Source organism: Delphinus delphis, chromosome 4 (genome assembly GCF_949987515.2).
Source record: "Delphinus delphis chromosome 4, mDelDel1.2, whole genome shotgun sequence".
In the NCBI taxonomy this organism is placed as follows: Eukaryota; Metazoa; Chordata; class Mammalia; order Artiodactyla; family Delphinidae; genus Delphinus; species Delphinus delphis.
Window position 1 is genome coordinate 3,826,190 of NC_082686.1, and position 21,856 is coordinate 3,848,045.

Here is a 21,856-nt window from a genome sequence, read left to right on the forward strand (position 1 = left end):
TTTATGTATAAAATATATATATTTAGACATATAAGGAGGCTTATTCTAGGGAGTTGGCTCATGCTAGAGGCTGACAAGCCCCAAGAGTTGCAGGAGAAGCCAGCAGGCTGGGACCCAGGAGAGCTGATGTTTCCACTCAAGTCCAAAGACAGGGAAAAATGGATATCCCAGCTCTGAGGCAGTCGGGCGTGAGGAATTCCCTCTTATCTGAGGCAGAGGCAGCCCTTTGTTCTATCCAGGCCTTCACCTGATTGGACGAGGCCCACCGCAGTGGGGAAGGCAATCTGCTTTCCACGGTCTGTTGATCCAAATGTAAATCTCAGGCAGAACCTCCTCGCAGACACACCCAGAATCACGCCTGACCACGCGCTGGGCACCCCACGGTCCAGTCACGTCAACACATAAGATTGGCCATCACGCATACGCAGTTGAGAAAACCTTGCCTCTCCACTCCAGACATGTGGGCTGCTCTGTCCCCAGTGCACAGGGACCTGGGTCTTGAGGACTTCTGTGATTACTTCTTGGCCTCCCAGCACCTGCAGCTCACAGTGGGCAAGGCCCTGCCCTGGCTCAGAGTCATGTCTTCTAGGTGGTGACCTGAAGAACACTACAGTTGCTTGAGATGTTAGTAAGCATCCCCCGCCCCCAAAAGCACTCTGAGGTCAGATCAGCTCTTAGGATCCCTCCCTGGGAGGCGCTCGCTGTGCAGAGGCCTGTGATGTCTCTGAGAAGCTTTCCCAGGATTCCCAAATGTTTGTACCTAAGGAGACCCTTGTAACTAACACTCGTAGCCATGAGTGGGAGGTGGAAGCTAGCTTGAGAAAGGCTGGTCTGAAGGTGACGTCCCACAAGCTTGGGGAGCTCTCTGTTGGAAACACCTTGATGCCCATTTGAGGATATGGGGATGAAGCAGGCTCAAGGGGTACCTGCCTCTGCTTTGTCCCTAGCGTGGCACCTGGATGACACTTAGATCCTCCCCACGTGGATGGCAGGTCTGCCAGGAGGTGGGAAGTAGCCAGTGTCCTGGCTGGTGTCGCACTTAGTGCTAGTGGGCAGTGGGCCCCTGCATCCCAGGGAGGGCGCCCCACTCTGTCTCAAGCTCCTGCCCTGGGTCACGCGTGGCCCCATCTCCACCCACAGTGAGGTTCAGGGGAGTCCTCTCTGGGCGAATGCTTAACTCCCTCGCTCGCTTTCTGTGGGATGTACAAGGCTTCCGAGGAGGGGAAGCAGCTGTGGGTGACTGGTACCCTCCCTCCCCAGTTGTTACAGAGCAGGCCTGGGAGCCAGGCTCCCTCTGGAGGTTTTCTTGAAGATTCCTTCCGTGTAGCAGGTGTCCAGCGGCCACTGCCTCTTTGCCACGGCTCACCGTTCTTTGTCTTCCTTTTGGCAGCATCTGCAGCGCACTTCATCTACTCAGGAATCCTGCCCCCCCAAACCTCCAAGGGCTCATGAGCTCAAGCTATTGGTGAAGAATATTCGAGCCTCGCTGCTGAGCCATCCTGGTGCTTCAGGTGGGTGGTGGCGCGGCAGGGGCGCCCAGGTGAGGGCGGGGCACCCGGCTGGCTGTGGATGTGACCGTCTGTGGTGTGAGCAGAGGGGAGGAGGTGCCTTGTGGGTTGTCCGTGGCCTTTGCTTCCTCCTGTGGAAGGGGGGTGCCACATGGGGGGATTATGGGTGTCCGGAAGGCTTTGGGCCCACCGGGAGCCCTGTGTTGCCCAGAGAGGCTCCTATGGAGACAAGACAGAAACGTTGCAGAATGGGTGATTCCTTTTCGGTGATTCTGAGTCAGTGCTGAGACCCCGGATGCCTAGTAGCCTGGGACCGGACACATCTTTCCACTGTGGTGTGGTTTTTGCTAAGAGTAGCGATGAGTTCTTTGTATTGTCTGAGAACATCGGGGTTACTTATATTTATTTGTGGGGAGTTTCCTCCTGTTCCAGAAGTGCAGGTAGGACACACTGAACTATCTAGAAACTCTGTGAATGAAGCTGGGTATGGGTGGTGTTTTGGTAACTCACACCTCGCCCCCTGAGGCCACACCGCTTAGCAGCCGGGAGGGGCTCCCGGGACCCAGTCGGCCAAGGTCGGGGTCCCAATTTCTAACCTCTGCCAGCAGGTCCCCATCTGAGTCAGAATCTCTCCTTGAAAGTGACTGTGGTGATTAGTAAGATAATGTGTGTAGAACACCGAACACCACCTGGTACACGGTACCAGGTGGTGTTCCCACCAGGGAAGCCCTACCGTTGATTATTGATTACACAGTATATTCACGGCTTTCTGCCATGGGGCAAGCATTGCCTCGAAGCAGACACAACTGTTCACTAGTGAAATGTCCTGTTATCTGGATCAAATACCTCCAAAAGTTTTGACTGAGCTGGGTTAGGTATAAAAACCTACCTCTGGGCTTCCCTGGTGGCGCAGTGGTTGAGAGTCCGCCTGCCGATGCAGGGGACATGGGTTCGTGCCCCGGTCCGGGAAGATCCCATGTGCCGCGGAGCAGCTGGGCCGGTGAGCCGTGGCCGCTGAGGCTGCGCGTCCGGAGCCTGTTGCTCCGCAACGGAAGAGGCCACAACAGTGAGAGGCCCGCGTACCACAAAAAAAACAAAAGCAAAAATAACAAACCTACATCTTTGTAAGAGGGAAATGGGTTCTCTGGGAGGTATCCCCAGATTTAGCAGTTACCCCAGATGCCCTTCCTTTTCCAAGCTGTTAGTTTTGTCCAAAGTGAGGCCCACATCTCTGCTGGAGTAATGTTGCCCCCAGGGAGGGCCCTCACCAGAGAGCTGTGCCCACAGTCAGAACCGAGGGGGGAGCAGGGGCACTTAGGGCAGCCCGGGGCTGTGGACATCCAGTGAGTATCCCCAGATGAGGTGCTTTGAGAGTTTGTAAATGGCAAATGAAAGGAACACTGGACCCTCTGAGCCACAGGTCCAGTGAGCCAAGACCAGACATTTAACTCGGCCTTTCTTTTAGATGCAAAATGTCTTAATGCAACTAGAAAACAAAAATAAAAGCCAATATGGTGCCCCTCTGTTTGATTACAGGCAACATTAACCCAGTATGTGTAGTTCAGCTGAATGATCCCATCCAGAAGTTCTCCAGCACCCTCTCGAGAAACACTACCACCCTCACCTGGGAAGAAGAATTCACCTTGTGCGTAAGGGGCCCGGGTTTCCATGGCCACACCTACTCAAGACTGCCAAATTCTAAAACCGTTCTGCAGCACTGTTCATACAAAAGAAGGGAGGAAGGGAGGGAGGGAGGGAGGAAAAAAGAAAATATAAAAAATTAAAAAGAAGTACATTAAGCATCTGAGGAAGCTGTAAGTCAGACACGGATTTCTTTTGAAGGCAGCTCTTAGTATCGATTCACTCCGCACCTACGTACCCACGCCCTGCTGTGACGAGAGATCTGTCGTTGGGCCTTCCACTTGCTTTAGAAACACACACCTTCCAGAGCAGAATGGAAGGAAACTTCCAACTGATACCAAAATCTGACAAAGAGAATGGAAAAAAAGGAAAATTGTAGACCACTTACAAATTATGATGTAGGAATTCTGACTAATGTATTATCAAATAGAATCCAGTAGCACATTAAAAATAATACACCAAGACCGACTGAGTTCATACCAGAAATGCAAGGATGGTTTAATGTGACGAGATCTATTAATGAAATCCACTGTGTCACTAAATCAAGGGAGAAAACAAACTTATTATTTCTCTGTATGCCCAAAAGATATTCAGTGACATTTAATAACCATTTCTAATTTTTAAAACTTAATTAGAACAAGATTTATGGTCACTTTTTTCATATGATTAAAAACAAAAAATCACTGTAAGTGATAAGTAGTAGGAACAGTCCCACTAAAGTCAAGAGAAGGATACCAACTGTTTTGTTCTAGAAGTACTAGTTAATGCAATTAGATAAGAAAAAGAAATAGTACACAAGTAAGAGGCAAAACTAATCATTACTTGGAGATAATATTATTGCATCTTTAGACTACTGCAGAAAATCAATTGAAGCTATTAGAAATGATGAATATAGGGTAGAAATAATAATATTATAAAAACTAATGTAAATAATATTTCAGTAAAGTAGCTGAGTACAAAAATACAGAAATCAATCCCTTTCTGGTGCGTAAACCATAATTAGAAAAAGTAATGGAAGAAGGTGTCCCATGTATAATATAAAGAGCCTTTATAAATTATTAATGAAAATATGAGCACTCTCTTAGAAAACTGGGCAAAACTTCTGTACTAGAAAAGCAAAAGTAAGAGCCGTAGATAGCCAGAAACATCTGAAGAGATGTTCAATCTCAGTAATAGCTAAAGTAATGCAAACTTAAACAAAAGAGATCGTTTTTCGCCTTATAGGTTGGTAAAGAAAAAGTGAGAAAAGCCAGTGGAAACACTGTATGTATTAGAATAATCATTCTGGAGGCCATCAATATGTATAAAAAAAGAAAATCTCTTACATGCACGTACCTTTTGATTGACAGTTGCTCTTTTCCTAAGGAAATAATCACACAGTGTGTGCAAAGATATATGTATGAGGATATTTATCTCAGCTTGTTTATAATTACAAAATATTGGAAACAACCCATTATTAAGGGTTGGTTATTAAGGAACTGGCTGAATAAAATCTCTTAAGGCCAGAGCGTGGAATACTAGACACCCATGAAAAAGGATGTTGCTCTGTAGTTATTGACATGGAAAGATGTCCATGATATCATAAGTGAAAAAAATAGGTTACAAAGGAGGAGAGAGGTATGTTATGTTCTATATTTGTTTTCAGACAATTATATGGCTATATCTTTCAATACAGTACCTACTAGCCACATGTAGCTCTTTAAATTTCAATTAATTAAAAGCAAACAAAATTAAACCCAGTTCCTCAGTTTGCACTGGCCTCATTTCAAGTTCTGAATAGCTGTATGTGGCTAGTGGCCACCGAATTTGATAGCAGCTCTACAGAACCTTTCCACCATCATTCAGAAAGTCCCATTGGATTACCCTAGGAGACCAGTCACCAAATATTAACAGTAACTATTTCTGGATGGTGAAGTTGCAGATAATCTTTGTATTTTGGTTATATATCTCTTTGTTTCTTAAATATTGATGGTGATTTGCATTCCTATCATCAGGAAAAAAAAATACTATTTCAAGAAAACAGTAAAGCATTTTTAAGGATTCATGGCCCTTCTTCCTTTCCACAGTGAGCTGAATGCCAAGTCGAGGGAGTTGCACCTGCAGATTTCAGAGGATGGGCGATCCTCAGAAGGTGGGTGGTCAGCAGGCAGACGGAGACCCTGCTCTCTGGGAGGGTCATCCAGCGGCCCTGACCAGGGCCTTGGGGTGGGGAGGGTGGGAGACCCAGCACAGCCTCGGCCCCTCCCCCTAAGCCACTCCAGGTCTTCCTAAGGGAATGTTTGGTCGGAAGTCCATTCTGTTATTAGCAAGGTCAAACGTTTTGGGAAAGAGTATATTCAACTGGTTCTTTTCTTTTTCTTTTTTTTTTTAAACGAATATCAAAAATCTTTTATTCAGCAGTTCTTGGCTTAGAGAAGTTCTCAACCCTCTTAGCCTTAATAGACCTTTTACTTCTTTTTTTTTTTTTTTTTCCCGGTACGCGGGCCTCTCACTGCTGTGGCCTCTCCCGTTGTGGAGCATAGGCTCCGGACGCGCAGGCTCGGCGGCCATGGCTCACGGGCCCAGCCGCTCCGCGGCATGTGGGATCCTCCCGGACCGGGGCATGAACCCGCGTCCCCTGCGTCGGCAGGCGGACTCTCAACCACTGCGCCACCAGGGAAGCCCCCTTTTACTTTTTTTTTTTCCTTCAGTTTTTAATTGTGTTGATACATATAACTTAAAAGTTACCATCTTAGCAACTTCTGAGTGTAGAATTCAGTGGTATTAAGTGAATTCTCCTGGTTGTGCAACCATCACCGCCGTGCATCTCCAGAATTCACCTTACAAAACCCAAACTCTGTCCCCATCAGACACTCGCTCCCCAGGCCCCTCCCCCAGCCCCTGGCCCCCACCCTTCTGCGCTCTGTCTCCATGAATTACAGCTGACTCTTCCTTGTAGAATAAGCCATAGCAGCTTAACTTGGACACATGCTTTAGATACAAGTCAGCAACAAATAGAGGTAAAAATCACGAGTGAGCATGGACCTGGTGTGTATGTGTGTAAATCAGTAGTTTCAGTATTTATTAGGTTTTTAGGAATCCCTATGAACGTACCAGAATTGGGAAAGGTGACCCTTCCCTGGCTTATTCTGCTGTGAAACCTAGCCATCTGGTTACCTCCTAAAGTTACAAAGGCATAGGAAAAACAATTCAAGCTCCTGGGTAGTGGCAAGGATTTTTGAGGCAGTTTCCCTGGTTCTGTAGTCTAGAGATAACTCAGATGCCCCTGAGATAAGAACTGACATTCCAAGAGAGGGCGTGTGGTCTGAACATGGGGCGGAACCACTGTTTTCCTAATCCATTCCTGGGGCACCACCCCTGTTGGCTCCATTGGAATTTCATTCCAGTCCAGCCTGATGGGATCTATGAAATTTCAAACTTAAAAAGAAAACACAAAACCCAGAACAAACAACAACCATATAACCTTTCCTCAGGCTCATATATTTTTAACATTTTGCCCCATTTCCTTTATTATTTGTACTCACAATTGCTGGTTGCTCTCACTTTGCTCTCTCTGTCTGTCTACACACACACACACACACACACACACACACACACACACGCGCACACACACACACACACACACACACACACACCGAGGGTAAATGTGTGAACCACGTGAGTGTAAGTTTCGGGCATCCTGGCCCTTTACCCTCAATTCTTTAGTGCGTATTTCCTAAGAGTAGGGATATTATTTGTCCACAGCAAGTTATCAGCTTCCTGAGTTACACTGGTCCACTTCTTTACTGCCCAGATTCCAGTTTCCGTCAGCCAAGCCCCTGAGGTCCTTCCTGGCAGTATTTCCCCGTCCTGTGTAGGATCAGATACTGCCTCTTGATGGTCACATCTGTAGCCTCCCTTGGTCTGGAACAGTTCCACAGCCTTCCTTTGTATTTTATGACCTTGACTTTTCTAAAACTTTCTGAAACGGGAGCCTCTCCCAGTGAGCGGGGCGTGTGTCCAGAGTTGGTTCTGGTTGCAGCCGCTCGTGGGCATCCTGTTCCTGTGGAACCCCATGGAGACACCCCCGATGTTCCCTGTTTGTCCCCTGTCTCTTTAGCTCTGTTGGCGATGACGACCGTCCCCTTGGATTTGTTCAAGAAGCAGCCTTCTGGGCCACAGAGCTTTACGCTGACCAGCGGGTCCTCCTCAGGCAGCTCAGCATTGGGTTCGGTCACTGCAGAGGTATGACGTCATTCTCTACGCTGCCCAGGCCCAGCTCAACCCACTCGAGAAAAGGGACCTCTTCATTTATGTCTGTCAGGGTCTTGCTCTCGCTTCAGCGTAAAGCAAGAAGCTTGTCCGAGACCTGATGTTTCCTCCCAGGCGTTTCTAGACATGAATGGGCTGCTTCCTGCCCAGGGTTGCGTTGCACTGTCTACCTGACGTAACTTTCCGTGATGCCCTTTCACGCAGGCCTAGCCCAGAAAGGGCTCTTTTATTTCGTTTGGTTCTCCAGCTTTTGTTCCCATCATTGTGTGCTGAGTGGCTGGGTTTGAGCCCGGGTCTCATCATCCTGTGTCAGTTCCGGGGAAATCGGTTAATTATAAGTTACTTATGATACTAAGCGACAGCTAAAGACATCAGAGGTTATCGCAAAGGCAGGCAGCGCACCGTGGCGGGGTGTCCGTCTGCGCTGACTACGAAGCATGTAACCAGCCCTCTCTGCAGTTTTCTTACATAGAACCCGGTGAGGCGAAATCCTGGCAACTGCCTCCATCTGTTCCTGCTGCAAAGATAGAAAAAGACCGCACGGTGATGCCGTGCGGGACCGTGGTCACTACTGTCACTGCCGTGAAAACCAAGCCTCGCTTCGATGCAGGGAGGGCGTCCCCGCTGAGCTCCGGTGAGTTTCCTCCCTGCAGAAACTCTGAAGTCACGCCTCCCCTGTAAATGTCTTGCCTCTATAAACTGCAGAGCGCTGTAGGCTGCAGGATTATCTGTAAGAAAATGTCCTGGTACGGGAAGAAAGGGAATTGGCAAGGCTTCTGCATAGCTTTTTTTTTTTCAGACAATTATCTTTCTATCTTGTCAGACACATGACAAGCCAAAGCAAGGTTCAAACCTGTAGTGAATTCTGAAGGTAAAATCTAGGTACTAGATGAAATATCCCGTTCCATTAAGTACTCCACGAGGTTTACGTGGGGACAGCACACTATCTTGAAACATTAGATGTGAGCGGCCAGCATAGAGTTTCTTATAGTAAAAGCCATTCATTCGAAGGCTTGACGTGCAGTCATTTTACATCTAGTCGAATTCTGTACCTGTCCCCATGGCCACCGCCCTGGAGACAACTTCTGTATAAGTGTATGATTTATTATTTTTTTTAATTTATAATGTGTTCCTGCCTGTACAAGAGTATTATCATCCCAGAATAAATCACCTGGCACTGTTCTTGAATGCAAAACAGAAAGTGAGATTCCAATTTAATCAAAAGGTTTCTGAAATTTTATTTAAACCTGGGCTTCCAATGCCCCTTTTGGGCATTCCTCCCCTCCCCAAAAAAAGAATCAGAGAGGTTGTTAAAAATATCTTAGGGTTTGCCTCTTACCTTTTCCAACTGCATGAAGTAGAGTTGAAGTGAGGTGTGATTTCACTTCCCGGTAACTGTAAGAGTCAGACAGCTTTCGGAGGGCTGTTGTAATCAGGATGTCTCCCGGGCAGAATCTCCCCTGAGGACACCTGTGAAGGTGAAGGTCATCGAGAAGGACATCTCCATCCAGGCCATCTCCTGCCACGGCGCCCCCGTCAGCAAGATGTTCTCTTCCTCAGATACAGGTAACGCAAGGCCACTCGAGATGGTCCCCGCTCAGCTCCTTCAGGCTCTGCCCTCGAGCCCCGCATCTGGTGAGAAGGACGCTTTTCCTTTGTAGAGTTTGGGGAGAGGTGTTTTAATAAAGTAAGTGAGGAACTATCTAGAAGGAGAGAAGGGAAATGGAAGTCGACGGAAGACCAGGTGTGGCATGGGCATCCCTGCCTTACGTTTTAGGGAACACTTGAACAAAGTAAGCGCAAAAAGCCAGCTGTGCCTCACTGTGTAAAATTTCTGAATGTTATTTTTTCTCTTATTCAACGTACTAGTTCCACGGATGTCATAAAATAAGCAGGACTCGGGGCCCATAATCATAAAGGCAACTTTGTTTTGTCCCCCACTGTCCCCTGAAACCTGTTTAATAAGGTTAGTCTCCCCTGGAACTCTGAATGCAGATATCCCACTTTTATGGTCGCCTGTGTCACTGTCTCTTGGAATCAGAGCATCATCTAAATTGGGGGGTTAAATTTTCTCCCTTCGCTCACGTGTGACCTGCAGTCTGAGAAGGGCTGGGTGGGCAGCTTCTCCCCACCGCCGTCCACTGAGTCCTGTTTCTGACCCTGCCAACGTCAAGGACAGGACAGGGAGGGATAGGCAGTGGGCAGGCAGCTCTCACGTGATGCCTGCTGTCTTGGGATGGCCGTGTGTTCTCCGAACCTGGCGGAAGTGGAAAACTGCCTCTTTCCCTGGGGGAGCTTCCCTGGTTGTTTGGAAGCTGCAGGGCCCCCCCCAGCTGCAAAATCCTAGACAGAAGCAGTGCCCCTCATTGGCCGCTCCTGGGGGCCCTGTCTCAGCTCTGCTTTGTACCACGGGGGCACCTTCCCCGCGGGCTGACATCCCTGCTGTGGCTGCCCCTCTGGTCTGTGGGTGCTGGCAGCCCGCACCGTGCAGCCAGGAGCCCTGCAAGCTTCCTCAGGCACAGCTGGCACCTGGACGGGCTCGCCGACGAGGGACAGAAGCTCTGGGCTCCCCCCCCGACAGGTGACCCACGGCCTGGGACTCACAGCGCAGCCCTCTCCCCAGGCGTCCTCACCACATCCCGCTCTTCCCCCCCAGGTTGGCGGCCACAGAGTTCTCAGCCGCTTGGTCCCTCGCCACTGCCTTGGGAAATGTAGCATCTGTGTTTTTAGAGAGATTTTAATAGTATCTTACATCCAGTGATTCCTAAAGGATTTCTTCCATTTTATCACTTCCAACAGGCCTAGTTTCTTGAAACCAAATCCACCTCTACTTCCAAGAAAGATGCTGGGCTGGCCTTCTCTTAAGGGCCTTTCTAAACCCTCCTAGCATTGACCTAGACATTTTCTAGGAAGTTCTAAGTTGAGAAATCTTTTTCTGTAAAAAACATTCTCAGGAATTAAAATTCCTTTACTACTTTGAGTTGATATCATAAATTTTTTTGTTGTTTAACTGAAAGTTATCATAAAGTTTTATGTGTATATGTTGACCAAAAAAAGTTGATCTTCCTTTTGTGGGATATCAATGTATGTTTTAAGTCATTAAAATACACACACACACACACACACACACACACACACACACACACACAAAATGTAGCATCTGTTGTCAGCGGGTCGAGGCCAGACTGAGAAAAAGTTCCTGGTAACATCCTGCCCCTTAATCCCATTGTCCTTTCCATCTTCCTGCTGCAGCAGACACCTTAGTGTGAGTTCCAGCAGCAGCTCTGCGTGGGAGAGACCTGGCGGGGCATCTCAGCTCCGCCGCCCACCTGGCTGTCTCCTACCTGCCCCATTTCTCAAATGGAAACTGAAAGGCACCTCCCTCAGAGGGCTTGCGGTTAATTACCTGAAATGATGTGCACGGAGCTCCTTGCAGGGCACAGGTCCGTGTAAGCCCTCCCCGGATGTTGGCCCGGGTGTGGAATTAACCCTGGGAAGAAGCAGCTTCTGTGAACCAGCCCTCGGTCACCCTGAACACTAGTTTTTGTGTTCAACCACTCCTGGGAGGGCCAGGGAGTAGCTGCGTTGCCTTTCAAAGTTCACAGTCTCCCCAAAGCTCAGAGGTTTCTGTTTTTCACCTCAATCGAGGCATATTTACATTCATTAAAGTGCGTGATTTGAAGCGTACACCTCGGTGAGTGTGTGTAACCACAGAGCATCAGCTCCAGACCCAGGGGCGTCACCTGTCCTGCTCATGAAGTTTCCCCAGAACCCAGCCGTGGACACTTTGACATCCGGCCTCTGCTTCCTAGCTTCCAAGTCAGCTTGCAGTACTTGTGACGGGCCGGCTGCCCACGAAGTCACTGTCTGGCCCTTTACAGAAAATATTTGCCAACCCCTGCTTAAAGACCAAATCTGTCGCTGCAGAAGTTCCTGCCAAAGCTTCAGATTTCGTTAACGTGCTTCACGCCCGCTTTTCCTCCGGCAGAGCTACTGGTGCTGAGCGGTGCCGACCCGGTGGCCGAAGTCGCCATCCGACAGCTCAGCGAGTCCTCGAAGCTGAAGCTCAAATCCCCGCGGAAGAAGAGCACGATCGTCATATCTGGGGTCTCCAAGGTGAGCCTCCGCCACTCGCCCCGCGTCAGCCCGTCCCCAGCCCGTGATCAGCTCCGGCGAGCTCCACCCCCAAATGTCAGCTTACATTCCCTCACCCACGAGGGGTCATTCGTGACGCAGCTTATCCTGCTGAGGAAGGAAACTTGAAAGTTTCTGACCGGGGATGCTTTGGTTGTCGAGAGGTTGGTCAATCATGTGAAGAAAACTTATTGAAAGAGAAAAGACCAGCGTGATGTCAACTCCCCTTTGGGGCAGAACCTCCACCCTCGTGGCTGCCCCATCCTGGGGAGCTTTCACTTCACACATTACACGTTTCCAAACCGTTTCCATTCTGCAGTGAATGTGTATGCCTTTCGCGATCAGAGAAACGAAGCTTGTTTTAAAACTTATCCTGAGCCCCATTGCTTCCTTCTCCTGCTCTGTGACCTTTGTCCAGAGCAGCTGGCGGGTGCGAGGCGTCCCTGGCGGACGCCGGGCAGGCAAGGGCCCACATTACAGTCCCTTACCCTTTTTAACGTTTCAGAACAAGCAAGGAGAATGTGAGCAATGGAGGGGTCGGTGGGACATTGGGTAGCTGGGAGAGGATGAGGAAGATGAATTTTTGGACACGGAGGGTGGGTTGATACTTTGAGGGCATGAGAGGGTGGGGCGGGAGGGCATGATGACAGTTGACCCCTTGGCTACTGGGCGAGGAGCCAGAACAGGTCCTGGGAGGCGCCAGAGGTGAGTCACCAATGTGGCCTTAGTGTCCAGGGGCCGGGTGAGTCTCTGGGCTTACCTGCGTGCGCTTCCAGAGGCAGCCAGCAGGGGGCGATGGCGTCCCTGGAAGCGCCTGGATGGCGCTTTTCTTTAGGATGAATAAACAAATGAGTGAAATAAGGGCAAGGCTCGTGACCGTCTCCTCCTCTGTGCCTTCTCTGAGATTTTATTCTAGATCATTGAGTCCATCCAACCGACTGCAGTTAATATCTTTGCTGATGACAAAATTCTCCCAAACTGAGTCAGTGGGCACTTCTGACTTGGCTCAGAAAAGGGCAGTTGTCACCTATCACTTAGCAGACTCTCCTGTGCAACTGCCACGCAGATCAGGAACAGCAGACCGGCCCCCAGGTACCCACCCCCCCCCCACCGCCATGTCCCTGCAGCCACTTTCCTGCCCTCCAGCGAACCACTTTCCCACCCCCAAGCACCTACATCTCCTTTACGTATAAATATAACTCTTAGGATACAAAGTGCATAGCGGTCAGTTCCTCCTTGCAGGAAACACAAAAGTGCTGTAGGAACAAAGGTTAAAGATAAATCGAATCTGGCACCCCGGAGCTCACATCCTCTGTCACCCTGTCTGCCAGCCCATACGTAGGAAGGATGCTCTTCCCCCAGACCCCCCCAGCCTGCGACCTCGGGCCGACCCTCTGCCACAGGAGACCTTCGTCCACTGCGTTTCAGCCCATGCTTCCCTTACCTGCCTCCTTGGAGGGCCGGGGTGCCTTCTGACTCTGAAACCGCCAGCCAGGATGTTTGGACAGGGCTGCTGAGGCTTCTCCTCGCCCGCTGCTTCTTCCAAGTATCCTTGGCATCTTCCTCACCCTGACTTTGTCTCTCACCCCCCGGGTAGACCTCACTATCTCAGGACAACGACGCCTCCCTGATGCTGGACTACGCAGCCTCCATGGACAGCACCTGCCAGAAGGGTGCCCCGGACCAGCCAGGGGCGGCCGTGGCCCCTGCCCCACCCGAGGAGGGGAAGGAGACCCCCGCAGGGGCCCGGCTGGCCCTGGAGCCCCAGGAGACTGAGCTGGATTCCTGGGACTTGGAAGAGGAGCCACCGGCCGGGGCCGGCGCGTGGGGTGGCCCGGCCCCGCGGGACCCCGCTGGGGATGAGCTGTCGGAGCACTCCCTGAGTGTGTCTGAGCTGGAGCCGGGCACTTCCCAGAAGCGTAAAGGTACCAGCCCCTCCCGTGCCCGCCCTGCCCACCCCTCCTCACTCCCCACCGCTCCCCCCCGCCCCACGGCTTTGCTCTCCTACTAGTTCCAAGCTAAGCAAGTTCTCACCCGCTGCTTTCCTTCCCTTCTCCTCTACAAGGGCACCCCACGCTCAGCACCCCTACACCTGCAGAAACACCTGCGCTGAACATCCGAGCCCATTTAGAGCCCGTGGGCAGGGGCAGGGGGTGCGGGCTGCATTCAGAATCCTTCCCAGTGTGAGCGGCCGGGTCGTCTCGCTTCATTTGTGGAGGCAACTCGTGTTCATGGCTAGAAGCGCCCCTTCCTCTGTCTGGGCACTCCTCCCCGCAGGAGTAGAAGTATCCAGAGCATTGAGAGGGGTCACCAAGAGCCAGGTACCACGATTGAGCCAAAGAGGCCAGCCGGGCAGAGACTGGGCTTCCCTCAGCTGCGGAGATGGGCACCCCTCCCCTTGTGTGCCTCTCAGACTCCCCCCGCCCAGCGGAAAGCAAACCAGACTTCCCCACTCGACCCTGACAGGGTCCACGGGGAGAGGAGCTCCCTAGAAAATTAGCCATTAACTTAGTATGTGTGCAGTGGTGAGCGAATCACTGCATTGGAATAAGCGACCGTTTCCCGTTAGCGCTAATCAGTGCTGTAAATCTGTAAGCGTCTTCAACGCCTGCAGTTTCCCCAGACGGCGCTTTGGCACGATGGTGACCTGAAGATACTTGCCGAGGGAATGTAGTCCAGAGGCTCGGGCCAGTTCTGGATATGAGGCTTCAAGACTCACTGAGTCTCAGCTCCCTCCTCTGTAAATGGGGATGTGCCCACCACGTGCGCCCACCTCCCCGAGAACCCCACCGGCCAGGCGGTAATAGGAGAGCCCCGTGCGGAGGACAGGCCGGGAGAGCCCAGGCAGGGGCCGGAGCCCAACCAGCCGTCCTGGGTGCAGCTCTGCACCAGGTCCCGGCTCCCCCGCGAGTGTGGACATTAGGAGTCTCGGCCACTCGGGTCGGGAGCCTTGGGGAGCTGCTCTGTTCTTGGTGCCACGGACCAGGGGTTCCTACGTGGGGTGATCGTGCCCCCTCCCCGGGGGGCACCGGCCATGGCTGGAGACCGTTTCAGTTGGCACAGCTGGGGGCAGAGGGTGCTGGGGGTTCAGGTGGTGGAGGCCAGGGGTGGCGCTCAGCACCCCACCACAGCATCCCGTGGCCCCAGCGTCCCCAGGGCCGAGCCGAGAGCCCCGCCGGGGAAGGTCGGCAGCCTGCCTGGCCCTCCTCTTTCCCGTTCGCTTCTTGGGCTCCCCCATGACCCACCCCTCGCCGGAGCAGAGCGGGACAGGCGGGGTGGAGGCCAAGGAAGAGGCGGAGAGAGAGGAAGAAGCAGGTTCCTGGGTGTGATTTCCAGACCCTGCGATGGAGATCGGGCTCTATCTGCCTGCCTCCCGGGCTTGGCCCCTCATCCCGAGGACCCTGTCGGGGGGCCGGGAGCAGCACGGCAGTGAGCACCGCCCTCTGTGGTGGCTCCCTGGCTTCTGTTCTGGAAAAGGTGGCCCGGCCGCTGGTACACAGCCCGGCACGTGCCCCCTGCCTGGGCTTTGTCTTAGGGCCAGAGCAGCCCAAGGGGGCTCCCCTGGACCTGAGGAAGGCAGGTGGGCGCTGGGCAGGGTGGAGTGCAGGTGGGGTGCCCTGTCTGTGACCTGATGGACCAGCAGGCCACCTCCTCTTCTCACAGAACCCGCCCCCCCTCCCGCCCGCCGTCCGTTCATTCTGGAAGGCCGAGCCTCACCACCCCGGGCCCGTTCGGAGACCGCTGCTCCTTCATCCCATCCCTCCTGCCCTGCCTCCCTCCCTCCCCCTGCTGTCCCTTCCGGGGAGCTCTTTCCCTTGGGTTTCCGTCCTTGCTGTGTCCTGGCCACCCCGCTCCTCTCCCGTCACCGGCCAGGTGGATGACACCCTCACTCTTGGGGACCTGGTGCCGGCAGGTGTGCCTTTTGCTCCACCCTGAGACCTGGCAGCTGGGGCCGGGCACGGACGCTGAGCCAGCGGTCATGCACCTCACTCTTAGCGCTGCACAGACCCGGGAGCTTTTAAAGGGACACACTGGGCAGCGTTTTAAAAATTGCTTTTCATTCCATTGTTTCCTGAGAAATTTGCACTCGGCATCTCTACGAGATACTGTCAGAACCTTAGATGATTACGCTTTATGGGTACCAAATAGTTTTCCTTTTCCACCAGAATTTCTTCCAAACTGGTGATCTAGGGGGCAGCTCTGTGGAGTTTTCTCTCCTTTGTAAACTGAAGCCTATTTTTCAGTTCAAGAACCACCTGCATCCCCTGTCATAGGAAGGAGTTGGCTCTAGCTTTCCAAGACTGCCTATTTAGCATTCCCCTGGAACCCTGCTGATTGGAAATGTACGTGTGGTCATGATGCAGCCGGGACAGGAAATGCATTCCTCAAATTTGGTTTCATTTTTAGCTTAGCAAAGCATTGATGTGCTGGTACAAATACGTGAATGTACTTAATACAACCGAACTCTACACTTAGAACCGGCTACGATGGTGCATTTTATGTTATGTGTATTTTACCACAAGTAAGAACAGAAGCATTGGTGGAGACTCTGAAAAATATTAAAAAGGAAAAAACAAACCTCTCCAAGCAAACTGCGCAGTAACGTCCCATGTTGTGTATAACGCAAAGGCTTCAAACTCTTACGTCTCTCGTTCTGATTTTGCTGTTGCAAACTTTTCTTTTCACCTCTTCCTTCTCTCCATCCCTGCTCATGCCCTTTAACTTAAGAGGATCGCTATGCCAACCAGAATTAATTGCCTACACAGTAAGTTATTTTTGTTTTATACATATATATTTTTAATTAAGTATAGCCTTGCTATGAGAAGAGCACATATCGTAACTAAGCCGGAAGTTCACCCCTCCCCCCTTCCTTTTCCCTCCCATCGCTTTCCACTTGGACCGTCCCCGGGTGCCAGTTTTCCCATCTTCCTCCTTCAAAGTGCCCTGGTCTGGTAGTAGAGGGTCATCATCTCAGGGGAAGGCATCCCTGTGTTAGCTGACGTGACAAAACCACCTCGCCAAGAAATTCAGACAGACCGACTCCCTTAATCGTCCTTGGTGCTAAAAAGTCGTCACTTCTGTAACTGGGCCTTCCGTGGTTCCCCTTGTAATCTAAAGCTGTTCTTTGGGCAGCAAACTATAATTTATAAGGTTGCTTTTGGTCACTGTTTTCCTACCTATAAGATGTTAAGATGCATTCTTCAATGAGCAATTTACGTCTGTTGAACTGAGACGAGTGGGAATAAATTTGGGAATGTTTGCAACATTAAAGCTATAATTTAGAATAATTCTTTTTAATTCCTTCATATATCTGTTTATACCTTAGCCTTATGATGTCTTTGTATTAACCTTTAGTCTTATGATTGTTTTTAGAACCCGGGAAAGATTTGTTTTCTTCCCTGTCCCATCTAAGATTTTGGTTCTTTGCCTGAAATTTCACATAACCTGTTTCCAGATCTTACCTTCAGGCATCTTTAAGATTGGGAGTGAGGCCTGCGTCTTGCTTCTTGTTGTGCGGATAAGGTAGCCCAGAGTGAAGGAGGTGGGCTTATTAAACCCAAACGGCCCCAGCGGCCTTGCCCCATTGATGTGAATTTCCCTTTCAGCAAAGGGTGACAGATTCTGTGGGCCCAGAGTCAACTGTGACATACCAAACTGGAGTTCTTCTCTCGGCCAGGGTTCTCCAGGGAAGCAGAACCAATAGGTTCTGTATTTCAAGGAACCGGTTCGTGTTGATGAGTCTGAAATCTGCAGGGCAGGCAGGAGCTGGCGCCGCAGTCTTGGGGCAGAATCTCTGCCCCGGGAACCTTCCTTTTTGTTCTCAGGCATTCAGTGATTGGATGAAGCCCACCCACCTCACTCCGGGTTATCTCCTAGAGCTCAGGCACTGAGGGAGATCTGGACCACATCGACCAGGAGCCTTGCCCTGTGGCACTCAGCTCAGTACTGGGATGGAGTCACTGGGCGTTCTGGGACAAACTGGCACAGAAAACCGAGCTCCGATGTCCATTGGTCACAGCGGCGCCTTACGGCGCCACCTGCCAGCAGCCGAGGGGGCCCTGGCCCGTCTGAGCTACGACCTCACGCCCACCTGTGGTGCGGCCACATCAGCGTCCGCTGAGCCCACCTGTGGCCACGTCCTTCCGGCGTTACTTACCCCAAAGGTCGTGTGCTTTACTGGCCAAGTTTAAACGGACGATAACATTTTTATTTAGTCATGAAAATGGAATAACCTCTGTTTGTACTGGTTATATTTCATGTTTGCCGAGTTAGTCTGTGCACCCTGGAGATGGGCTCACGTTGCTAGAATGTTCTGTCCTACCCAGGCCGCCAGCATGCCTCTCGGGAGATTTACATCATTCTGGAAAGCCTGTCAGAGTCGTTCCCAGAGAGCAGGGCTGTGCTCTGCGATCCCTCTGGGAGCGGCATCCGTCTCGCCCTCCAGAGGCTTCGCCAGCGGCCACCCGCAGACGGGCGCTCCAGACGCCTACTGGCCACTTCCAGCTCAGATGCCATCCTTAGCAGCACAGGAGAGCCAGGCTCGAGAGCACGGCTTTGTAGGGCGAGCACGTCACCCCTCCGAGTCTCTGCTTCCCTATTTGTAAGCAAGAGATAAGAGCACCCTCAGGTGGCTGGGAGATGTAACCGGGGCCCCACCCTCACATGACTGTCCTCTGTCCAAGAAGCCGACGCCCCCACAGAAGCCATGACAAGTGGTGTCAAGTTAGGGGAAACGCGGACCTGGTGAGCCGTGCACGTGACCACAGGACGAAGCACACCAGGATACACATGACAGCATCCGGTTCAGGCGGTGACGCTGAACAGGCAAAGTTAACAGCACAGCACACCTGCTCCAGAGGGTGGGCGTAAGGACCAAGAACAGAAACACCGCGTGGCAGGCCTGTCGGGGCAGCACAGGTCCGCAGCCGACATGGCGCTGGCTGGGGCGGGGACGCTGTTGAAACAAAGCACAGCCAGCAGGGCCGTTTAAACAGTTATGGCCAACACATCTCTACCAGCTCTGCTCCCAGGACGCAAGTCCTTGCTGTTTTATGTTAATGTGACGAGAATTTGAAGTTTAGGCGTTTCAGGTGCAATGTCATCTAAACGAGAGAAAGCGACCGCTCAGAAGTGTGCAGACTCCCTTTTTAAGGAGTTTTGAGCACAGCTGCCCCTTGCCTGTTCCTGTGTTCTGGTTTCTCGCTCAATCCAGGGTGCAAAGCCAGACCTTCAGAACCGGGTGCTGTGCCCTGCAGGCTAGGCTGCCATGTCCCCATCCCCCGTCCCGCATGGCCCTGAGATATTAAAACGTGAAGGGGCATCAGGAAACTATGTAGAAGAAAGTGAACGCCCTGCTTACCTTCTGCCCTCTGGTCTGGTCCCCGGTGCTGACGTCTGTGTCCTTAGTCTGTGTCCAAGTACTGATGGCGGTTTGACCAGACCTTGGTGGATGGTTTCCAGCCCCAGCTGCATGTTAGAAAGACCTGGGATTTTTTAAAAGATGCTGATGTCCAGATGTCTCCCAAGAACCCCTCACATCAGATTCCCCAGGGCTGGGACCTGGACGTCTGGAGTTTTTCCAGGTTGCTGGCCGACTCCAGCGTGTCTTGGGGCTGAGAATACGGCTGTAGCATCTGCCCTCTGCCCTGATCTAACACGGGGCGTCCAGGGTCCGAGGATAAACAGGAGGATGTGGCCGCTGCTTCAGGACGCTCATCTTAAGTCACATCCTCCCCTGCCCTTTCTTGTCTGTGTTAGATTCCTGGGGCTGCTGTAACAAAGTACCGCAGATGGGGTGGTTTAAACAACAGAGATTTCTTCTCTCTGAGCTCTGGAGGCTGGAAGTCCACGATAAAGGTGTGGCAGGGCTGGTTCCTCCTGAGGCTACGAGGGAGAATCTGTCCCAGGCTCTCCCCCAGCTTCTGAGGGTTTGTTAACCATCGTTGTCACTCTGACGCTTGCAGGCGCATCACCTTGAGCTCTGCCCTCATCGTCACGTGGCGTCTCCCTGTGTGTCTCTGTCCAAATTTCCCGTCTCTATAAGGACAGTAGTCATACTGGGTTAGCACCTGTCCTAATGACCTCACTGTAACTTCATTGCCTCTTTAGTGACCGTATCTCCAAACAAGGTCACGTTCTGAGGTGCTGGGGTTCAGACCCCAACATAAGAATTCTGGAGGGACACGATCCAGCCCATGACACCACCCCCGCTCACACCTCAGACCTTGGCTCCAGACCCCAGACTGAATTTCAGCACAGGGACGTGTATGACATGGGCTTTGCAGATGGAGCCTTCCAGGGGAGATCCTCTTTCTGCCGGGCTTCCACATCCCTAGATCTGCAGCTGGTCTGTTCCCCTCTCCACACTTCCATCCCCTGCCCCCTGCCCCGGGGAGATGGGGGTGGGGTGTGGCATTAGGGTCCAGGTTAACGGAGTAGGTCCATCAGACCTTCCTTCCTCTCCTCTGTTCCAATGTGACAGCCCCCCATTCACGTGCTATTTGGGGGCTCCAAGCTTAACCCAAAGCAGGTACCTAGAGGTCAGAAATACCTCCTAGGTCCCCCCCGCCCCCAATCTGAGGTAACCTGGTCAGGCTGGGAGGCCCCGGGACTTGCAATATGCTGGGTAACTGACCGGTGGGCATCACTGCATCTGCCCCCGGGACTGGCCAGAGTCCAGAGTCAAGCCCTGTCGGTGGTGGTGACCCCTGCCGTAACACACCCTACCCGGTGGTTTTCTGAGATACGCTGCATCCTACAGGGATTGGAACGGCTCCCGGAACAGACCTTTCTGGCCCAAGGAGAAGCCCGTTGAGCCTAAAGCCACTGACACTTGTATACTCACCCTTCTGCTTCATCCCTTTGCAGCCTTCCTCAGCCCCCCGTACACCGCCTCCAGCTTTAGACCATGGTAGAAAATGTCCGAGTGAGTCTTCGCAATAGGTTGATTGGACCCAAAGAGCAAATGAGAAACAAATCTCTTGGACAGCTTTGACCAAGTTAAACTCGGCGCATTCCTGGAGCTTTGAGCTGTGTTCTGCTGCTTAACCCAGGCAGAGCAAGTAGGACACGATCCTTTTTTTTTCCTTCATTGTTAATTGGAAAATTTCTTTTTTAAAATGTTTTTTAAGGAAGTACAGTTGCTTTGCAATGTTGTGTTAGTTTCTACTGTACAGCAAAGTGAACCAGCTCTACATATATATATATATATATATATATATATATATATATATATATATATATATCTCCCCTGGGACATGCATCCTTAAGTTCAGGTCCAGTAAATGGCCTCTTAAAGTCACGGGTGTGCTGGTTTTCCCGAGGTAAGTGCTGATTATGCAAGGGTCTGTGCATAAGGCTGAGTCAGATTCCACAACTGTCCATACATTTCACGTAGAAAAGCAAGTGATGCCTTCCAGCCTCCCGTCTGGATAAACCAGGATGGTGTCTGCGTATGTCATAGGTGTTGAAGTATTCTTTGTATCTGTCGTGAAAAGAATGGATTTTGCCAAATTAGCTGTAAAGCTCCTGATTGAGATGGTCAGGCCATTCTTTCAAAGTCACTAACACCTACATGCACGCGGTCATGGGTTTCCCAGCCTGGCTGGAAGGGCCCCCTGATCCCCCTGAGCCTTGTTCATAGGATGTGAAACTAGTTTGTGAAAATGGAAGCAGGTTAGTGGGCTCTGGCCATCGATATGTTAGCTGGCATTTAACCTTTAAGGAACCATTGCCGTGGAAATCATTGCCGCTGCTAATTTTTTTTCTATTTCATATTGCACCACTTGACGTCATATACAGATAGGTCGAAGCAAACAAAATTGAGGGGTTTAGGTCTAAAGTGGTCAAGTAACAGACATCTCATGTGACTTAGCCTGATACACACGTGCTGGATCTGAAGTTGTAAAAGATCTTCCTCCCCAAAAGAATAAATGTTACTTAAATTTCCTAAGAGAGTGAATACCATTGTTCTCAGAGTCCTTAATTTGCTTTTAATAGCATGAGCGTCCTTTCTGGGGCACAAAGCACTCTGCCGTTTATACCCCTCCTCGTGATGGGGAGTCTCTGAAAGTCAGGGATCTAGATGCCTGCCTGGGAATGGACTCCAAGTGACCTACCTGCTCACTGCGCCTTGGAAGCACCTGTGCTGTGCTCAGGCCAGACCCAGCTGCCTTTCTTGTGCCAACAGGGAGGCGCGCTGCAGTCACAGGCTGCCTTCTATTAGAGTCGCTGGAGGGAGCCGCCTGCCTTCCTTTCCTCCTGGACGCATTGCCCACCGGGCTTTTCACCCGCAGCCCCGCTGACCCCGTGCCTTGCTCTTG

General features: G+C 51.4%; 1 protein-coding gene and 1 long non-coding RNA gene across 3 annotated transcripts in view; one reads left to right on the forward strand and one right to left on the reverse strand.

The window, feature by feature from the left end:
- The window catches only part of C2CD2 (C2 calcium dependent domain containing 2), a 59,290-nt gene that overhangs the window by 37,084 nt on the left and 350 nt on the right, over positions 1-21,856 (forward strand). Inside the window, exons 6-13 of the mRNA XM_060010281.1 lie at positions 1,391-1,511; positions 3,045-3,153; positions 5,216-5,280; positions 7,249-7,373; positions 7,860-8,034; positions 8,853-8,966; positions 11,389-11,516; positions 13,132-13,459. Of these exons, the coding sequence (XP_059866264.1) occupies positions 1,391-1,511; positions 3,045-3,153; positions 5,216-5,280; positions 7,249-7,373; positions 7,860-8,034; positions 8,853-8,966; positions 11,389-11,516; positions 13,132-13,459 (1,165 nt within the window). The remainder of the gene's footprint in view (positions 1-1,390; positions 1,512-3,044; positions 3,154-5,215; positions 5,281-7,248; positions 7,374-7,859; positions 8,035-8,852; positions 8,967-11,388; positions 11,517-13,131; positions 13,460-21,856) is intronic.
- On the reverse strand, positions 16,625-21,778 carry LOC132424539 (uncharacterized). 2 transcript variants are annotated; one of them, XR_009519214.1, is made up of 4 exons: positions 21,653-21,778; positions 20,380-21,018; positions 18,895-19,571; positions 16,625-18,129 (listed from the first exon to the last, which is right to left on the reverse strand). It is a non-coding gene; the product is annotated as an uncharacterized lncRNA (long non-coding RNA). The 2 variants fall into 2 exon arrangements; XR_011246438.1 differs by having other exon boundaries at positions 16,625-18,489.